The sequence below is a fragment of the Calidris pugnax genome, unplaced genomic scaffold (assembly GCF_001431845.1).
Source record: "Calidris pugnax isolate Ruff unplaced genomic scaffold, ASM143184v1 scaffold15, whole genome shotgun sequence".
NCBI classification, from domain to species: domain Eukaryota; kingdom Metazoa; phylum Chordata; class Aves; order Charadriiformes; family Scolopacidae; genus Calidris; species Calidris pugnax.
In genome coordinates, this window is record NW_015090774.1 from 7,596,703 (window position 1) to 7,615,834 (window position 19,132).

At 43.5% G+C, this 19,132-nt stretch overlaps 1 protein-coding gene across 1 annotated transcript in view; it reads left to right on the forward strand.

Annotated features, from left to right (window-relative positions):
- The window catches only part of GATB (glutamyl-tRNA(Gln) amidotransferase, subunit B), a 43,897-nt gene extending 26,334 nt beyond the window's left edge, over positions 1-17,563 (forward strand). Inside the window, exons 9-13 of the mRNA XM_014944935.1 lie at positions 454-643; positions 7,153-7,286; positions 7,702-7,780; positions 14,435-14,569; positions 17,112-17,563. Of these exons, the coding sequence (XP_014800421.1) occupies positions 454-643; positions 7,153-7,286; positions 7,702-7,780; positions 14,435-14,569; positions 17,112-17,240 (667 nt within the window). The 3' untranslated portion in view covers positions 17,241-17,563. The remainder of the gene's footprint in view (positions 1-453; positions 644-7,152; positions 7,287-7,701; positions 7,781-14,434; positions 14,570-17,111) is intronic.
- The last annotated feature ends 1,569 nt before the right edge of the window (positions 17,564-19,132 follow it).

Below are 19,132 nucleotides of genomic sequence, written 5' to 3' on the forward strand. Positions count from 1 at the left end.
TCTGGAAAAGGCTACAGCCTGCCCAGATCACTCCTTGCAGTTGGCTGTCAATCTGGGGTTTTCCCTGACAGTCCTTTCCTGGTTTTGTCCAAATCCACAATTCATACTTGGTGTCAAAAGGAGTGGGTTGTTTCCATATCTATTCTTACTATTTTTACTGGGTTTTTTAAATTATTATTTTGGGTTCAGAGGCATTAATTACCCCTTTCCTATCATTGACTCTGACAGTCAGTGGCAAATACTCAAAGAGAACAGAGTCTTTGCAACAGTTTAGGGGCTGATCTCTTACTACTTAACAGTGATATACCAAGTCAGGAATTTTTAATATTTTGTTTAGTTGACATAGTAATACAGCTTCCGGGTAAGTATAAGCTTGTGCTATGAACTTTAGTCCTTGTTGTTCAGCTTCCAATTGAAAAGAATTATAAAGGAGTTTTTCTTCATTTTTACTAGGTTTATGCCAGAGCCAAACCTTCCTCCTTTGATTCTGTACGATGCGAAATCTCTGCCAGCTAATATGAACCACCAGCAAGTGGTGAATATTGATTGGATTCACAAGAGACTTCCTGACCTCCCCAGTGTGACGAGAGCGAAGCTTGTTGAACGGTATGGGATTCTTCCTGAACACAGCTTTGCCTTATTGGTAAGTCTATTGATCAAGTACTAAAATAAGCCTAGAAACTTCAAAGTTGCACGGTTCTGGAAAAGATTTACAAATGTCATATTAACCAGCTGTCAGTTCTCATGGATGTTTTTTATTTGGAAATATGTCTGATTCGTACTTGGTACCTTGGAGCCATATGTATGGAATGGTAGGGAAAAGAAACCATATGGACACAGTGCACCTAGAAGTGTTTCTCATGCAAGATGCAGTCAGATAACTATTATTTACTATTGATCTTGTCTGTCTACGCACGGATGCACCCGTGACTGACTGCAATGAATGTACAACTTCCTGCTGACAAATCCTTGTCTGCAAGCGCCTGCCCTTCTTGGCTGTGGGTCTGGTACGAGGCTGGGCACGTTGTCAGTATTTAACAAATTAATAGACGTGTTTTCCTGATTGCAGAAGCAAAACCCAAAGTTTAAATATTTCAGCTTCACGTGCCCTTTAATCTGGCTTCCACACTATTTTGAAAAAAACAACTTAGTCTTAGGTAAATATACAGAATGGCTGTGCAACATCGACCTTGACCTCACAATGCAATTTACCTGGGATAGGTGCAGAAGAGGGAATGAGAAAGAAGTGGACGTGACAAATAGGATATAAATAAGGAAATGACAGAAAATCTCATAACTTCTAGAATTATTCTAAAGGACTTTAAGATTTTTAAATACAAACCAGATAATTTCTCTTCACCAATGATAACTGGGGGGGAGTTAGTATACCCACCCAAAATTAGACATTTCACATACCCAGCCAAGCTAGGACTGTGTCCTGACTTAGTTTCCTCTGAGATTAGTGGAGACAGAAGGAAAAAGACTTCTTTAGAGTAAGATTCAGAGCAGAACAATAAATAGTTTAAATTGTCCTCTGGAGGAGTTCCTTTCCTTTGACTATAAATGGAGAGAGAGCAATGCACCTAACTTAACTACCTAATATTCCTCCTTTGTGTGTCTGTAATTTAATACACTTGTACAAGAAGCTGGTTCTACAGGGAAAAAATGGTTCTTTCTCTTGAAGAAAGCTGTTAGGGAAAGTGCTTTTGTGGTGCTGTGCCATTTTAGTGAGTTGCAGATCTTTTACTGTTTGGTGGGAAGGTGAGCCATAAGTCTCATCAAAGTCATGGGGCTGCAGTGATGGTGCTGAGGCGCAGCGGTCGTTCTTACCTTTCTGTTTCATTGTATAAGATGCAAAATGTGATTTTTGCAGCCAGTATTCCTGTCTGTCCGTCCATGTATTTTTTTTCACATCAACCTACTTCTCACGTATTAAAATAAACAGATCTCAGAAAGGTGGAAAGGTCCTGAACCCTTTTTTCTGCCTTTTTTTCCTTCTCCCGTTCTGTGATGGGTTGACCCTGGGCAGCTGCTAAGCACCACAGCTGCTTGCTCATTCCCCACACCAGGGTGACAGGGAAAAGAATTGGAAGAGCAAAAGGAAGAAGACTTGTGGTTTGAGATAAAGACACTTAAATAAGTGAAGAGGGAAACCCAGAAATGATGCAAGTGCAATCACTTGCCACCTCCCACAAGTAGACTGATGCCCAACCAGTCTCTGAGCAATGCTAAAGACTACCTTCTCCAAAATCCCCTTCCTTCAGTTTTCCTTGTTGAGCAGGGTGTTATATATAGGCAGGGAATATCCCCTTGGTCAGTTTGGGGTGGCTGCCCAGGTTGTGTCCCTGCCCAGCTTTGTGCCCACCCTTGGCCCACTCACTGTTGGGGGGCAGAGTGGGAGAAAGTACTGCTCAGAAGTAGCTAAAACACCAGTGTGTTCTCAGCACTGCTTTAGGCACAAGTCTGGAACACAGCACCCTCTTAAGAAAATAGACTCCATCCCAGCCAGACCCAGCACACCCACTCCTTTCGCTTGGCATCAACCCACTTCTTGACCTGTTTCAGTTTTGCTGGTATTGATGGCTTCTACTGTGTGGTTCTGTCATCTCTATCAACTAGCCCAATATAATTGTCTCATCAACTGCCCTTTCTTTCAAGCTGTTCTCTGAATTCCACTATTGCCTTTGCTTTTTCCCTTTTGACTTTTTTTTTCCCCTCCTTTTTGCAATGTATAAGATAATTAACGAGCTCCGAGCTGAAATTTGGTATTCAGCTTGTAATAAGATAATGCATCCATTTGAATGCATGAAGTAAATGCATTCTTCAGTGCGGGTCGTCTTTTATTGTGCATTAGAATGTCAGTGTGTGTACTCTCCATAAAAGTTGCTTGCCTGTTCACTAGGAGACTAGTTAACCTTAATTCATCTGAAAACGGTACGTCCGTCGCTGTGTTAAGCTTACATCAGGAGTTGCAGAAGATTGCTGATAGGGCCAGATGCACGCATCTAATGAGCATTCTTTCAGGTTAGAGCGCCCAGGAGTGCTCATTAAATAAATGGCAGTGGTAGAGGGATGGCTCTAAAATGCAAAAATCTCTGTTCTGCACAAACTTGTTAGAGAAAACATTATGCGCTAAAGTTATAATAAAACAATCCCATTCTTCAATGTGTGAGTTAGTTCCCGAGCTTGCTGCATGAGCTTTATTCTCATGTACAGTGGCTGTCTGTACGTGCTGCAGCACTGAGAGGCTGAGACTCCTGCTTTGCCTAATTGCAAGATGTACTGAAAGGAAAGCACTACCTATTAATATCTTTATATCTGAAATGGCTTAAGTGTAAAGTGCTTCATTTTTGACAGTTTTGTATAAATTGAAAAAATGAATGAAACTTCTGATTTTCTTCATGCAGAACCAATATAACTGGTAAAGACACAATTCTTTGAGCCTCATAGACTGCATGGTATTTGGGTATTCAATTTCTGCATGCAGTTTCTACTTTGCTGTGTAAACTGGCAGGGTGGCAAATACTGCAGTCAAAAGGGATCTCTAACAGCTTTGCTAGTTATGGTATTATAATGTTTTTGTTTTGCTTCCTGTTGAGTCAAAAAAGAAAGATGTATTGGCATTGACATTAGTGTGATGTTTTGTTTTCAAAAAGCTTGCTGAAGTCCAGGGAGGTCCAGCTAAAAAATAGATCAGTTGTCACAGTACAGCATTAGAAAAAATCAGGCTGATCACTGCCTTTCTCATCTGAATTCCAAGCCTTCCTGTGCAATTACTGTTCCTCTGCTTACTCGGAAAAAAGCAGCTGTTCCACTTGGGCTTTGGCGTATTGCTTTGGTGGGACAATTACATTGGTGAATCCTTTGAACAGTCACACAACAAACGGGACGATGTAGAAGTTGGTTTTGACCACTTTGTTTATGACATGCTGTCTGCATACAGGTCGGTGTTCAGGAGAATCTATGCTTGTTTTTAGAACTTAAATCATTTTATAAAAAGCTGTGGGGAAAAAGTTTGAACTTTCTTTGACTGCTCTGCTTGTCTGCTTTAATAGGCTAGACTTTCTGGTTTTTTATTCCTGACAATCTTGCACATTTTTGCAGCAGTTGATACCTCACAGTTGGTTATTGTGGGAACTGTGATGGTGAAAATGGGAATAAGAAAGCAGAAAAAGACATTTTATTTGTGAACATTGATGTGGTTTTCTTCTTCAGTTCTTGGGAATCGTTACTGGTCTTTAAAAGCATGTTTGCATTGCAGACCCAATGTCCCTAAAGATTGTACCCATGGTATTTTGTAAAATAATGTATTGTTTTAAACCTGTTTAAGAAGCATTTGAAATCACTCTACCACTAGTTTTTTTGACATCTCAGTTAAATGATCGTTTTAAACCATGTTTAAGACAGAAATTTGCATTTGATTGAAATACTGGTATGTCAGATCTCATGCCAGTGGGACTCTAATGAATAAATTACAGCATATTTGGTGTGTAATGGGAGCACCAAGTGGACCTGGATCACAAACATGGTGCTGCAATTCCAGATTTCTGGTTTTCCTTCTATGAAGATTAAAATAAGTTATTCAGAATTAAGTGAGAACGGTCAGTTAGTGTTCCTGTAAACCAGTATGTTAGAGCATGCAGTGGTTTTGAGCTCAGATCTGAGGTGGACAGGGAGGTGCGTGTTGGTAGTTGGAATGAACTTGATATGAAGAAAGTTGACCAAAATGCAGAACAAACTAACGTCACATTCAATAAGTACAGTATCTAGAAATTGAAGTTAATCACGTTATGCTCGTATTTTTCTAATATGGCAGGAAAATAAGGAAAATGTTTCATTTCTGTCAGTGCTTCTGATGTTTTGGCATTCTGCCTTACTCATTTCAGTCTAGCATTGCTGGGTTTTCCTGCTCTTTGGCTACAGAGAGTCACTTTAAAAAAACCTAAAACGAAATGCAAAGGAATTTTGGGGACTGTGTCTGGTTTTACATGCACAAGTATTGAGTTTGGGGCTCGGTACCTGGTAGTAAGTGTAAGTCTCTCTCTGAGTGTCCCTGGGCTTTTCTGCTCTTGCTGCCTGGAAATCATCTGATTAAGATATGGAGGCTGGGTATCTTTGTCCTTGATTTTCAAAGGTCTGGCAGCAGGGTCAGAGCTGGAGCTCCAACCAGGCTGTTGGTACCCAGAAATCTGAATGTGCCCCACTGCTAGAGATGGGCTCTGTAGCCTGGCCGTGATGGAAGCGTTGGACGTGCTGCATCTGAGCTGTGGAGCCTGCGTGGGGCATCTGCAAATATTTTTTTTGCGTGTGCATGATGTTGTAGCCAGACCTACTCTGCCTGGAGTGTTTGTAAACCCTTCTGCAGCATGTGTAAAGAAAACCAGCATTTATATGTGCTCGCTTTTTCCTACCTAAATTGGACAGGTGTTTTTGTGGAAGGGAACCTGCTGTTTAAATAATCAGTGTTTGTTTGTGCTGTTGAAACCTGAGGTGAATTAGAAAGAGTACAGTATTTAGTAATGGATCATTTTAGTAATTCCACTTAACACACATGCAGTTTTAAATCAAGTTTACTGTACTTTGGTAATCATGTCATTCCTTTACTGTTTTTTTTTTCTTTGAGCCAAATTTGTTCCTCAAGTCTATTTAGCCTTAGATTTTACGTAATTTGATTACAAAGTAAGTGCTAGTTGAATTTGTAAGAACACTGGAAAAGAAGGGAATTAGATCTGTGTGTATTAGATGGATAACTAGGGGGAGTTACAAGGTTTACCTTGGTTCACAAAAGGCCTCAGTGGCTTTCCTGCACTCAGAACTTGATTTCTTGCTCACGGTCTCAAGGTAAACTGAGGCATAAAAAAGGGATGGGTCTGATTTTTGTCACGCTGGTTTTACAGCACATCAACCATTAATCTAAGTACATTTTGTTCTCTTTCACAGAGCAGAGAGCAGTAGTCTGCAGTCTTCTCAAAAGCCATACATCATTACCAGTGAAAAATGTGGTATCTACAGATGTTGGAAGTTTGTGTCCTGAAAATTTTGAGGGGAAAAAGTCTAAAATTCTGTATTGTGGTGGTGATAAATTGCCTTTAAAAACAAGGGAAAATGAGGCTGTTTTGATGGGATGTGTTTGAGTGGAAAAGTTAGGCTTTGGTTTAGTGTGTACCTGTGCTCTTTCTGCTCAGAACTGTTAAGAGATCTGGCTGCAGTCAGTGTGTGCTTGGGAAACGTTTTTGCTGTGATGCCAGTGTACTTAGAATAGCTCCTTGGCTGTCTCTGAACTGTTACCTCTCAACTTCTGAGAGCTGGCTTGTCCTCCTGGGCGTTTATGCCACACACTGCAGAAGTCCAGTGGCACGCTGGCTTTGGATTCCTCCTTGAAAAGGCAGGGGCTGCCACTTAATATCTCTTCAGCCTTCAGTAGACCTAATGAGTTCTGTTCTACAGTTAAAGATCCATCAGTGCCTTGATGACAAACAGCACAGCGTTCACCAGACTGTGCAGTATCTGTTCTTCTAAAAACAGTCTCAGATTTCACTTAGGCTATAAATTGAATCCCCTACTGTCATACCTTCTGAGCATTTAGGGTGCTGTGGAAAAGCTTACATAGCTTCTCTGAAAAAACTAGAAAAATAAAACTCTGCTTCTTACAGTATGACCTTTCCATATCATCGAAGGGCGAATGCAAGCTAAACTTACTCCTTCGATACAAAATAAATAGAAGTGATTGCAAGATCAAGAGTGAAAAATCTGTAGGCAGTTTCAGGAAAAATCTTGGTTAAAGGTAGCACAAGAGCCTGTTCAATCGCAGCATTATATTTTCTCACATTATATGTACTTAAAACACATGAAGAGATGAGAAAGTTTCTCCCCAATTTTAGGGAGGAGTTAAGAGTTAAGATCTCTTGTTTATTGGAAGTTCCATGGAAACAGACAGGCTGGCAGATAAACTGTATATACCTGTTCTAGATGTAACACAGTTTGTTTGCTGTGATGTTAACAAAATTACTCCAAAGCTGTGTGACTTTAGAATGAATTCACAAAACCAAGTTTACTTTCAGATTGAGTATTTATACTCTGGATGTAATTGTATAATTAGTCATGTTCGTACTGTGGTATTTTTTTTTGATGCATTTAACTTTTCTTAAACAGAATGAAGATGGATTAACTGAGTTCTTTGAAAATGTGGTAAAGCAGACCCAGATGAAACCAAAGAAAGTGATCGGCTGGATTCTCAATGTCCTACTCAGTTATTTGAAGCAACATTCCCTCACAGTAAAGGAAAGGTCAGGCTTCTTGGTTACTACAGTGGCGAAACAAAAGCGATCCTTTTCTCATGTACCATTAATAGTATCGTGTCACTCTGTTGCTCGCTTCTGCTTTAGTTATTGTCTGTGAAGTTCGTTAGGCCAGGCAGTAATAGGTAGGCCTGGACGCTGTCATGCTGAATGAACTTAACCAAATGCTTTGCAGAGAAGAGAACCGTGTAGTTAAGAGCAGTAATCAGAGTCTGCCTTCTTTGGAGTATGAGAGTGGTAAGGCATAACCAGGCAATCAATACCAAAGTTGAATATAGTGTATCGTGAGGAAAAACACTAGCTTGTCGTGCTAAGTTGTGTGATCTTTAGGTAAGCAACAGTAGCCTGGATGTAGTATTACTCACCTTATTCTCTAGGTAACTTCTGCCCCTTTTTCCCCTAGCCCAGTCAGTTCTGTTCTCATGGCTGACCTTCTGAACCTTCTAGAAAAAAAAGAAATCTCTTCTACAGCAGCAAAGCAGGTAAGTACCTTTTGGATTTCACTACACTCTGAATGTGTGGCTGCTTACTCCGTTTGCGTAGCAATTTTATAATCAGGGATGTCAGTTGGTTTAAGAGGAAATTATGTAGAGTATTGATGAAGGATAAATTTTGTATCTACTGTCTACACGTACTAGATGAAAATGCCACATGTGTAGATAATTTTACAGATAGATCTGCATATTCTGTGTTAGAAGGGGGCACAAGCGAAATAGTAGATTTAAGCAACGTGAACTGAAAGTTAAATAAATCCTGCTTCTGAACAGACTGAACATGATCTCAATTTCACAGCTTGAGTCAAATCTGAGTGAAAGGCCAGTGGGAGCTAATCCAGGACTTGCAGTTAAGCTGAGAGTATCTGTTAGTAGGTACTAAGGGACAGTCAGGTCTACGTTCCCAAGCATTAGCATGTGGAAAAGGACATAATTCACCCGAGTGTAGTGACAAAAGGGTTCTGCTTTCCTGTACCCCTGAGTCAAAAGTGGAGGAGTCTGGCCTTTCTTTTATCCTTGCTTCTTGAGAGCAAGTTCTGTCATGGACCTCTCAGGCAAGTACTGATGGTAAAGCTAATTTGTCCCTCTTTTTAAAATCATTTTAGGACAGTCTGAAAACTCAGCTCTTGATGACTTGTATCTAAAATTGTGAACTGCTTATCATGGGTATGGTGGCTGCTGTGTCTATAGACAAAATCCGGAGGTTTTTTGTGATAGAGAATAATCTGTCATTCACCTGAAATTGTTGCCAGCTCATTTCTGTGAAATGCGTTGTATTTTCAGATTAATTATTACCCTCTAGATAAGTACATCAGATGACTGCTTCTTCTCAGGTGTTCATCAGTGAAACTAGTTAGTGAACATATTTAACTTGCAATGAAGATATTTAACTTGCCTTGACTACTTTCAAGCTCTGAAATACACAGGGCAGGTTTCTGTCTTTCACACATGGTGATTTAATCCAAGTACAAGTTCACAATAGTGTTGAAGTCTGTTCACTTTTTTTTTTTTTGCATGGTTATGAACCAAGTGTGACTGTTGCAAATGTGGCTCTTTACCCTACTTGGAGACAGATACTTAAACTTCCTTGTTTGTTGTTTTCTTTTTTGGAGATGCATGTGGTTCTTAATTAAGATGGTCTCGTCGTTGGTCTGCCTCTGTGAATAGCCAGCTGCCTGCAACAGGCGTCATAAGTAAGGATTTAAGTGCCTGACTTCAGGCATGTGCATTTGGCAATTTTGGATTGGAAAAGTAAAAGCTTCAAAAAGGAGATGAAGTATTAATAGGCAAAGCGTTGGAATGCAGCGCGGTTCTGTGCCTGCGGGGCTATGGCCCACCCATCAGTTTGGTGTCTGCCTTTCAAAGGGAAGCCTCAGAACTCCGGTCTTAAATCTCAGCTTCCTTGTGGAGGTAGAGAGAGGGTACTGACACTCTTCTACGGGAGTTTCTTGCCTTGTGGTATATTTGTGTGCCAGCACTTCTGACAGCTTATGAAATGTTGAGAATTTCAGAGATGCTTTTCTTGTTTAATTACCAGCTCCTTGTAATGTGCATGTTGTCCTCGTTGTTCTGAAATTGGACACAGAGAAATAACAGTACTGTTTGCCATCCCTGAGTGATGCTATCAAACTGCAGAAACCTTGCCACATTTAGAAAAGTATTTTGGTTGCCTGGATGTCGGAAGAATAACAAATGTTTATAACAATTCTCAGCAGTAGGCAGAGATACTGGATGGCCCGAGGGCAGAAAGGGCTATATATACACAACAGCAGATGAATTGCAGCACTTGGGGCGGGGGAGAGAGTGAACTGCAGTGGTAGAGACAGATCCAACGAGAAAGGATGGAAGGGTTGGATGGGGTGAGCACGCAGACATGCACACATATACGTGCTCGCTGCAGGAAGCCCTTAACAGTTTCAATTTTTTAAGAGGTTCTGTGTTCGGTCTCTGCTGTATAAGGCACTAAAACACAGAGAGATAAAAGCTGTAAGTGCTGATTATAGACACAGAACATTGTATGGTAGGATGCATATGCCAAGGAAAGGGCACTGTGTGCTTCCATAATTACCACTTAGGTAATTACAGAGCTCACGCCCAACTTGCCATCAAATATAGCATCCTACTCCAGAGGTCTCCCAAGCAGTTTCAGCCTGGTGTGCCCGTGCAAAGTGGAGCAGCTTCCAGCTCTGCTGGCATGCGGGGCTGTGGGGTGTGCTCTGGACTGGGGCACCTGCACGGGCACACACTGTGGCCCACCCCAGAGACACTGTTTTGAAGCCCCCAGTGGGAGGTGCTGGTGCTGCTTACCCAGGGCTGAAACCAGTCTGTCCCATAGATCACAGGGCTGGAACCAGTCTGTCCCACCGTTTGCAGGCCGAAAACCAGTCTGTCCCATTGTTTGCAGGGCTGGCAGTGAGTAGTCTCTGGTATAAGGGGCCTGCTGTTGAGTTACAGCACTGGGAGGAGGCTGGTTCCTGGGCTGGGGATGCAGAAACTGGCCCGTGCTGCTGAGAGCCATGCTCCATGTGGACACCCTTGTCACACATTCATCAGGGATCTGTAGCAGGGTATGGAGCGGAGCAGACCCCAGGTCTCATTTGCTTCTGCAGTTGCACAGTTCACCCACACAGGAATAACTTCAACAGACCCACTTGGCACCCCTACTTTAAAGTAGATAGCAGGGAAATGAGTACGGTACACAAACCTAAACAGAACCATCTGCTTTGACGATTATGGCTATACCATCTGGAGGACTGGACCCAGCCTGCCCCTCACTTTTGTCAGAGGCTGAGGGACAACTGCCAGACACGGAGGCTTTCCATCAACGGGAAGGAGAGATGCCCACAGGAGTGACTGGAGTGGTACTGCCTGCTGCTTCCCCCCGCCCTTGGCAGCAAATCACTGCAGATAGGGTTTCCAGTTGGAGCATTCTCAGGCACAGCAGTCAGCTGGCACATTCACCAGTTGCAAAATGTTTGATATGGTGCCCGTGGCAGCCAGACATGGAAGTCCTGATTAATTCATCTTGACCAATGGTTTGCTGCCATGCCTATGGAGGTAAGAAACAGCAGAACATCATTAAAATCTAATCACGCTCAGGCAAGAATCAATAGTAGAAACTACTGAGATTTCAGTAATGGAAATGAGGCCTGAGATTCTCATTTTGGCTCTGGAGACTTCATAATTTGATCCTCCTGTTCTAGTGCAGGCAGTTTGTGTAAATGAGTTGAAATCATTTTTTAAACTGCTTTCTTTAGATTTGTACTCCTTGCCAAGAGGAGAAACACATTTTTAAAAGTGCATCTTTGACAGGTCTTGGCCACATCTCTCTCTGCTTTTCTACATACCTGTAAACAAGCGAGGGCCTTGATAACATTGTTGCTCCACTAGCTAAGTGGAGATGCTTGTTACCAAATTGAGAAGTACACATCGTGCAGATGTCACGGGGAAAATCTGGTGCCTTCAAGGTTTCTAATGGGCAGGCTTTTCTCAGTGCCAGGAGATGTTTGGCACAGGAATAGCAGGGAATCAGAGCTGGATCTCTGACTGTCAAGCTGTCCTGCCCCTGATCTAAGTCAGCCTGATGTACGGGTTGCTCCTGGGTAACTCCGCCATGGTCGGCTGCTTAGATTTTGTTTGTTGCAGATTTTCCACTCCTGCAGCCCATGGCATCCTGCTTGAATACCTACCAGTCCTAAAAACCACATCTGCAGTTTCCCAGAAGAGTGATAAGGCTTATTCATTGTCCAGCCCCCAATTTGTGCAGTGCTTCAGATTCTCCAGGGTGTTTTGCTGTGGGCTGTGCTGTGCAGAGAGGACAAAGCTCCTTCTTGAGGAGTGATGCACCCTCCTGGTGCCTCAGGTGGCCTTGAGGACAGAAAGCCTCCTGCCTGGTCCCTCAGGGAAGGAGCGGGAGGGGGTTGCAGTGGAGTGCAACAAAAACAGAAAGACGAGTGGCTGCAGACAGGTAGAGTCTCAGTATTTCTTTCTAGGGGTATTCCAGGCATGATGATTTTTAAGTCCTGCACTAGAAGGAAGACTGTGTAGAAGGCATCGTATACTGCACTGATTTATTTAGATATAAACACCTGAAAGCTTTGCCTATAAGAGCGGTTGTAACTCTGACTGCTTATCAGTCCCTTTAATATTGTTAACCCTCTTCTAGGGGAAAACCCAAGCTGCAGCTGCCACAGCTCAGCTGCGTGTCATTACCCTCTCTCAAGGTCCCCAGTGGAGGGATAAGATCCCATAAAAAGCTTTGGGGTACCGCTGGCAAACAAATCTCCTCTTGCAGGAATTGTGTCAATGCGTGGTTCTTAAATACCCAATGTGGGTACAAAATTGTTTAACTGAAGCTCTTTTGTACCAGAAAATTTTTCATGCTGAAGAAAATTGCTGGGGTAGTTAAGATACCATCCCACATGCTTCATTTCCTAAGTTGTCTCGCTGCCCTGCTGGTAATTTAACATGCAGCTTGAATGCCCCTTCTCCTCTCCCCGTCCCTGTTTCTTCATCCCGCAGTGAGCATTTAATGCTGAAATTGGGATGTGACATCCATTTCCATATTGGTACACAGCAACGGCCCGAACATACAATCATATCTTCAGCTCAGGATGGAGCACAAGCAGCTGTTTTAATAATGGTTTTCTTTCTCTCCTCCCACAGCTCTGAAATAAGAGCAAAGGGAATACAGAAAATGACTGCCCAAGGAAATTGGTTTTTTATAAATGTTCTCTTCTCTCAAGTTTATTCCAGGGCGATAGCCCCGCTAGAGCACAGGGAAACACACCGGCATTAGCAAGTGATTATTCTGAAGGCCTGGGTTCACCCAGCATTCCAGTACTGGAGGTGATGCATAGATGGGCTGGAGCTGCTGCCTTCCTTCTGCTCAGCACTATTTTTCTTCTGCTTTGTCACACGTATCCTCATTACAGCTGGCTGATGAGGGCTGGTAATGGGATGAGTTACCTGGGATTGGACTCGGTACAATAGTCAGCTCATCGCCAGGTGGCCTTGAGGACAGAAAGCCTCCTGCCTGGTCCCTCAGGGAAGGAGCGGGAGGGGGTTGCAGTGGAGTGCAACAAAAACAGAAAGACGAGTGGCTGCAGACAGGTAGAGTCTCAGTTGGATGTATTTCTTTCTAGGGGTATTCCAGGCATGATGATTTTTAAGTCCTGCACTAGAAGGAAGACTGTGTAGAAGGCATCGTATACTGCACTGATTTATTTAGATATAAACACCTGAAAGCTTTGCCTATAAGAGCGGTTGTAACTCTGACTGCTTATCAGTCCCTTTAATATTGTTAACCCTCTTCTAGGGGAAAACCCAAGCTGCAGCTGCCACAGCTCAGCTGCGTGTCATTACCCTCTCTCAAGGTCCCCAGTGGAGGGATAAGATCCCATAAAAAGCTTTGGGGTACCGCTGGCAAACAAATCTCCTCTTGCAGGAATTGTGTCAATGCGTGGTTCTTAAATACCCAATGTGGGTACAAAATTGTTTAACTGAAGCTCTTTTGTACCAGAAAATTTTTCATGCTGAAGAAAATTGCTGGGGTAGTTAAGATACCATCCCACATGCTTCATTTCCTAAGTTGTCTCGCTGCCCTGCTGGTAATTTAACATGCAGCTTGAATGCCCCTTCTCCTCTCCCCGTCCCTGTTTCTTCATCCCGCAGTGAGCATTTAATGCTGAAATTGGGATGTGACATCCATTTCCATATTGGTACACAGCAACGGCCCGAACATACAATCATATCTTCAGCTCAGGATGGAGCACAAGCAGCTGTTTTAATAATGGTTTTCTTTCTCTCCTCCCACAGCTCTGAAATAAGAGCAAAGGGAATACAGAAAATGACTGCCCAAGGAAATTGGTTTTTTATAAATGTTCTCTTCTCTCAAGTTTATTCCAGGGCGATAGCCCCGCTAGAGCACAGGGAAACACACCGGCATTAGCAAGTGATTATTCTGAAGGCCTGGGTTCACCCAGCATTCCAGTACTGGAGGTGATGCATAGATGGGCTGGAGCTGCTGCCTGCCTTCTGCTCAGCACTATTTTTCTTCTGCTTTGTCACACGTATCCTCATTACAGCTGGCTGATGAGGGCTGGTAATGGGATGAGTTACCTGGGATTGGACTCGGTACAATAGTCAGCTCATCGCCACTTCCCGGGCAGAGACATTGCTCATGGAAATGCATTTTCTTCCTGCTCTCAGGCAGATTTTGTGAATAATGTGAGCTGAGGGTGAGTGCTGCCTGAGGGGCAGCCTTGGGGGCAGCGACACTGCCCCGGCGCCCCCCTCTCCCAGCAAAGGTGCACGGGGGCTGCACCAGACAAACTTCTTTGTGCAGGTTCCATCGCTGGGAGCAGCGAGCAGGGCCCGGGACAGGGGTAGGCTGCAGAGGACCGGTTGCAAACCATTGACCTGCACTCACACAGAGTGAAAATGCTTTGTCTTATTTCTCTTTCAACGTCTCTTATGTCTCTTTCAGCACAGCACAGGTTTAAATCCTGGCTTTGTTCACATTTAGACAGTGTGCTCTTGCTTTAACTAAAATCTGACTTCTTGGACAGTAACTGAAATGCTGCACGTAAACAACACTGGTAATTCAAGACACTGACCTGCGCTACTCCTTGTGATTTTCAGGTGTTTGCGGAGCTGTGGAAGGGAGAAGGGAAGACTCCTCTTGAAATTGTTAAAGAAAAGAAACTTGAACTGATACAGGATCAAAAAGAGCTTGAACAGATCTGCCAGGCGGTGATTGATGGACAAGAAAATGAGGTGATTATGATGGTGCTGGGAAGCTTGTGCACTCTGGCACTCTGTGACACTAAAAAGGGGCTTAAAATGGCCTTTTTTTTTTTTTTCCTTTTGATTGTCATTTGAGCTCTAGAGCCAGTATAGAAGCATCAAAGCTACTGCTCAGATATTATCAGGCTTTTCTTCTCCTTTCTTATTTTACTAAACGTTATTTTGGAAATGGAAGCATACACCAGATGATCAGCAGAAGAAATTACCAGTCTGGCTAATGTGCTAAGTTACTCTGAGAGACCATACAAATTTAATGCAGGAAAGGAAAACCGTGGGACTCTTTCTCTCTCCAGCTCTACTGCCATTAACCTGACCTGGCCACCCGGCCACATAACTCTGATTTTTATGTCATGGGTTGTGATATTAGGGCAACGCTCTTAAACTGTTCCGAAGCTGGAGATGGAGGTGATCTGCCAGCGAGGCAGAGATTAGTTATGAAATTGGAGACTGTATCCGAGCTGGCAAGGCAGAAATTTTACTTGGATCTGTCTCTTTGCCATGTTCCTGTCTCCATGCCCTGCCAAAGAGCCCAGTCCAGCTGGCTTTCCTGCCCCACGGTGGCTGTGGGGTGGGGAGGAGCTGGACTCCCGTGGCAGCGGCATCGGTATCAGTGGCTCCAGAGCTGCTGTCTGCTCCGCTGCTGGGCTGAGGCAGCAGCAGGAGAGATGGGGTTTTGGATCTTCCCCATCTCCTTGGAAGAAGATGCAGCAGTTCTACCTGGCTCGTGGGTCTAACAAGGTCTGAACTGGAAAAAGGGGGGGAAAAAAACCTCCACCCTTGTTGATGGTGAAGGGGAGGAGCGGGAAGGGATCTTGTCTGAGTCTAAAATCAGCTTTAGAAAAAGCAAAATGAAAACAAGTGCTTATATATTCTCTGGAGCAAAAATGTAAAAGCAGAAGTGAATAGCTGACTTCCAGTATAAACATTGTCTAGATACATTTGCCATTTGGAAAAAAACATTAACATCTTTTGAGAACAATACCACCCACCCCGGATCTCATTGGGGGATGCTAACAGCTCGGCAAGAGCTTTTGATAAAGAAAATGAGCTTTGCAGTAGGTCGGCGTGACCTCCATCAGCGTGACTCATTTGCAGAGCCTGATAAAAGTGCTGCTGTATTTTCAGACTGGTTCGGAGGCACAAGTGTGGATAGAAAGAACATTAGAACTGATTGGGAAGTGCAGAAGCCGAAGGTCCATAACTGTGCTGCCATTTCAATAATAATGCTTTTTCAGAGGATGTAATTCCTCTCTTGTTTTCCACTGTTTCAGTCGAGCTGAAAGCAGTAGAACGGCCACACTTCCCTGCTTTTTCCAGGTGATTTTTTGCTCAGGCAAAAGCTGCTTTGAAGGCCTGTAATTCATTGCTTTAAATGGCTGCGAGAGCTCACCTCACCAAAGAGTTAGCCGAGTACTTGACGGGGAAGAGAACAAAGTATGCTGTGCTTGGTGATAGCGACTTCCTTTACAATGAACTGACTTACAAACAGTTGCTCAAGCCCACATTGAGCTCTCCATGAGAAGTGGGGTATCTGGATTGTTCTGCGCTCTGCCCCGCAAAGGGAATTTCTAGATCAGGAGTCACGAGTCCTTTCCGTATTGAGATATTACAGGGAAGGTTTTAGACTGCCAATAATTCAGATACCATCACAAGTAGTAATATTTGCATTTGTGCTTGGTGTTGGCACAGTGGGTGGTTCATATGTTCGCAGTCCTTGCCTTAATGTCTGTAAACATGACATCCTGTTTCATTGAAGCCATCGTGTTTTGCCCAGCGACTCTGACAACGTAGAGAACGTCTTCCCTGCCACACAAACAACATGAAGGCCAGAAGCTTGTCTTTCAGCGGTAACATCTCCTTTAGAAATGCCTGGAAGTGACACTTCCAATGCTTTTTTCAGTGTCATTTACTTAGCTTTTAAATACGGCCCGTGCTGTTTTGCAGGTGATGGTGCATCAAGCACTGCCTGATAGGAGGTCGTATTTCTGATCAGTTAATTAACTGCCACGTTGCAAAGGATTCCTTGCTTAAAGGAAATAACATGCTGTTACAAAACCACCTACGTCTGAGCTTGAAGGATCTCACAAATGTTATCAAATAAGGTTGTGATTTGATGCAAATTACTTGTAACTGAACAGTGCAGTGAGTAAAAAGGTAGATCCTATTAGCGAAAAGAAGTGCATCTCCCTTTTCTGGCTCTTTTCCAGGAAGTCGCTGTTCGAGTTGCAGCTGCTGTTAAAATCTAAAAATGTTTTCTTACTTCCAATAAAAGGAGATCTTTCTATTAGTTGTAAGGCCCTGCTGTTGGAGGGACTTGCTGCAGTCTCATGGGAGCGGAGCAGGAGCTTATTGCAGAGCTGAAGGCAGTTTTTATAAATAGCAGCCCAAAATACAGCATTCTACAACAATGGTCCAAAGGACAAAATTATTCATACCCTGGCTGTGAATGGGGGAAATTTCCAGTTTCCATGTAACAGCGGTGTCTCTTGTTCTGTTTTGTTTTTCTTTAAAGGTTATGGCCATAAAGGCAGGAAATCTAAAAGTCCTAAATAAGTTGATCGGCCTGGTACAAAGGGAAACCCAAGGACGATCCAACCCAGTTCTGGTGAAGCAGTTACTAGAGAAGAAGCTCTCGGAGTAGCCACAAGAGAACAACCACCCAAGTGGCTACAGAAAGCCTGAGCTTCCTTCCATCTGCTTTGCTGCAAGTGAACTTCGTCAGGACTATTGGTTCTACCCCAAGCGGCATTTCATCCTGGCCTCCCCTGGATGCTGCAGCCAAAAGCAGAGGAGCAAAAGAATAGCAGGAGGTGAAAGAGTCATTTTCATCTCTCTCCCTTCGGTGTGACATTGGGGAATGTGATTTCCACCCGCCCTGGGAGGGAAGTTGCCAGGGGTGTGTGTGAGCAGGCAGAGCGCTGGAGCTCTACGGGTAAGTTTTGTAATAAAGCACAGGTAAACTCAGCTTTTCTACTGCCTTTTTGTGAGAAGGGGAATGCACAGATCCTGAATGCAAAGTCTGGTGGCACACGCTAGCAACTCATTGTAAATTAGTGAGAGCACACTAGTAACAATGATTAAAACACCTAGTGGTAATTAAGAAGATGACATGTGCCTCCTGCCTAGCAGAAGGGAAAAAAAATATGCACTGCTATCGTTCTTCCTGCTTTCTGAGGGATGGGGGAAAGATGGAAGTCACTACCTCCTTAACTCAGTGCCTGAGGCAAGTGCCACAAACAGAGGCACCTACAGCTACAAATTAGTGTCACATTGTTTGCTCCCCTTCTCCTTCTTACGTGCCCAAGCCCAGGCCTGTATGTGGCTTTCTGCTGTCACCTGGCACTGCACCTCTATTGAATCCAAAGGAGCATTTTATGCTGGGGTTTCTGTGGGTTTTTTTAATCTCTTCCATTTTTCAGCTCCTACCTTTAAGTGCCTGCTGAAATCCAGGGTCCTCGACTTAACTTCCCACTCCCAACCCCCTTTAGCTGATCAAACCATTAGCAGGAAACACAACTAGAAGCAGCTGATCAAATTTACATTTCCCAGGGACAGAAATCCCAGTTAGTACCAGGGGTTTGAAGTTCTTAAATCCCCTCTGGAGGCTGCTAAGCCCTAAGTTTCAAAGATCACATCTTATCTCAGACCTCAGCTACTACTTCTTCAGCATTGTTCTTGAGGATGTGCCTGCAGGGCAGACAGTGTCACAGGAGGGCAGCAGGCACAGTCTTGGGACTTCAGTCACCTTTTCCATGTGTTGCTTGCAAGGGCAGCTCAAACTAGTTTGATGGCAGCTCATCTGGGACTGGGGGAGGCTGGTTCTGTACAAACCGGCTCACGGTTCAAGTGGAACTTCTAATTAGAAGGAAAGAAAGAAAAAAAAATCTGTAGTTTTCAAATACATTTAATGAATAAAATATATACCCATTATTCACATAAAAATAACTTTACAATTCCAAAGTTACACAGCTGACAAAAAGCAGTAACATGGGTGCAACCAAACCATGACCCTTTAAAAAAAACAACACAACAAAAAACTAACAACACCCCCCCAAAAAAAACCCAAAACCAACCTCCCCCTGACTTTCCTGTAACCTGACCTTCACACAAAGGCTTTTACTATTACTTTTCACGTCATGAGCAAGAAGTGGTGTGAGTTTTCAGGTAAATGTTCAGTCAATAAAGGTTTAGATTATGCAGCAAACTTCCAGTTTTGGAATTCTGTTCAACTCTTGCCCTGGCAGCAAGAAATGAAAAGGCACAAGGGCTTTTGCATGAAATCTTGAACCTTAATTTAAAGGTAGTCCCTCAAATTTAGAAAAACACAACTGTTTGCCAAAGGTGCTCCTCCCAGGTTAATGCTGTTTTGCTGCACAGGCTGGTGGTGCTGTGCTGAGCGTCCCCACGGCTGCCATGGGCATCTCCTAAAAAAGAGGCCTTGGATGTTTTTGGAAGAGTAGGAATTGAGCTGTATTTGACAGAAGGAAGGATCTCCACTGCTGTAGCGCGGTTACTGCTGGTAAATGTCTTTTT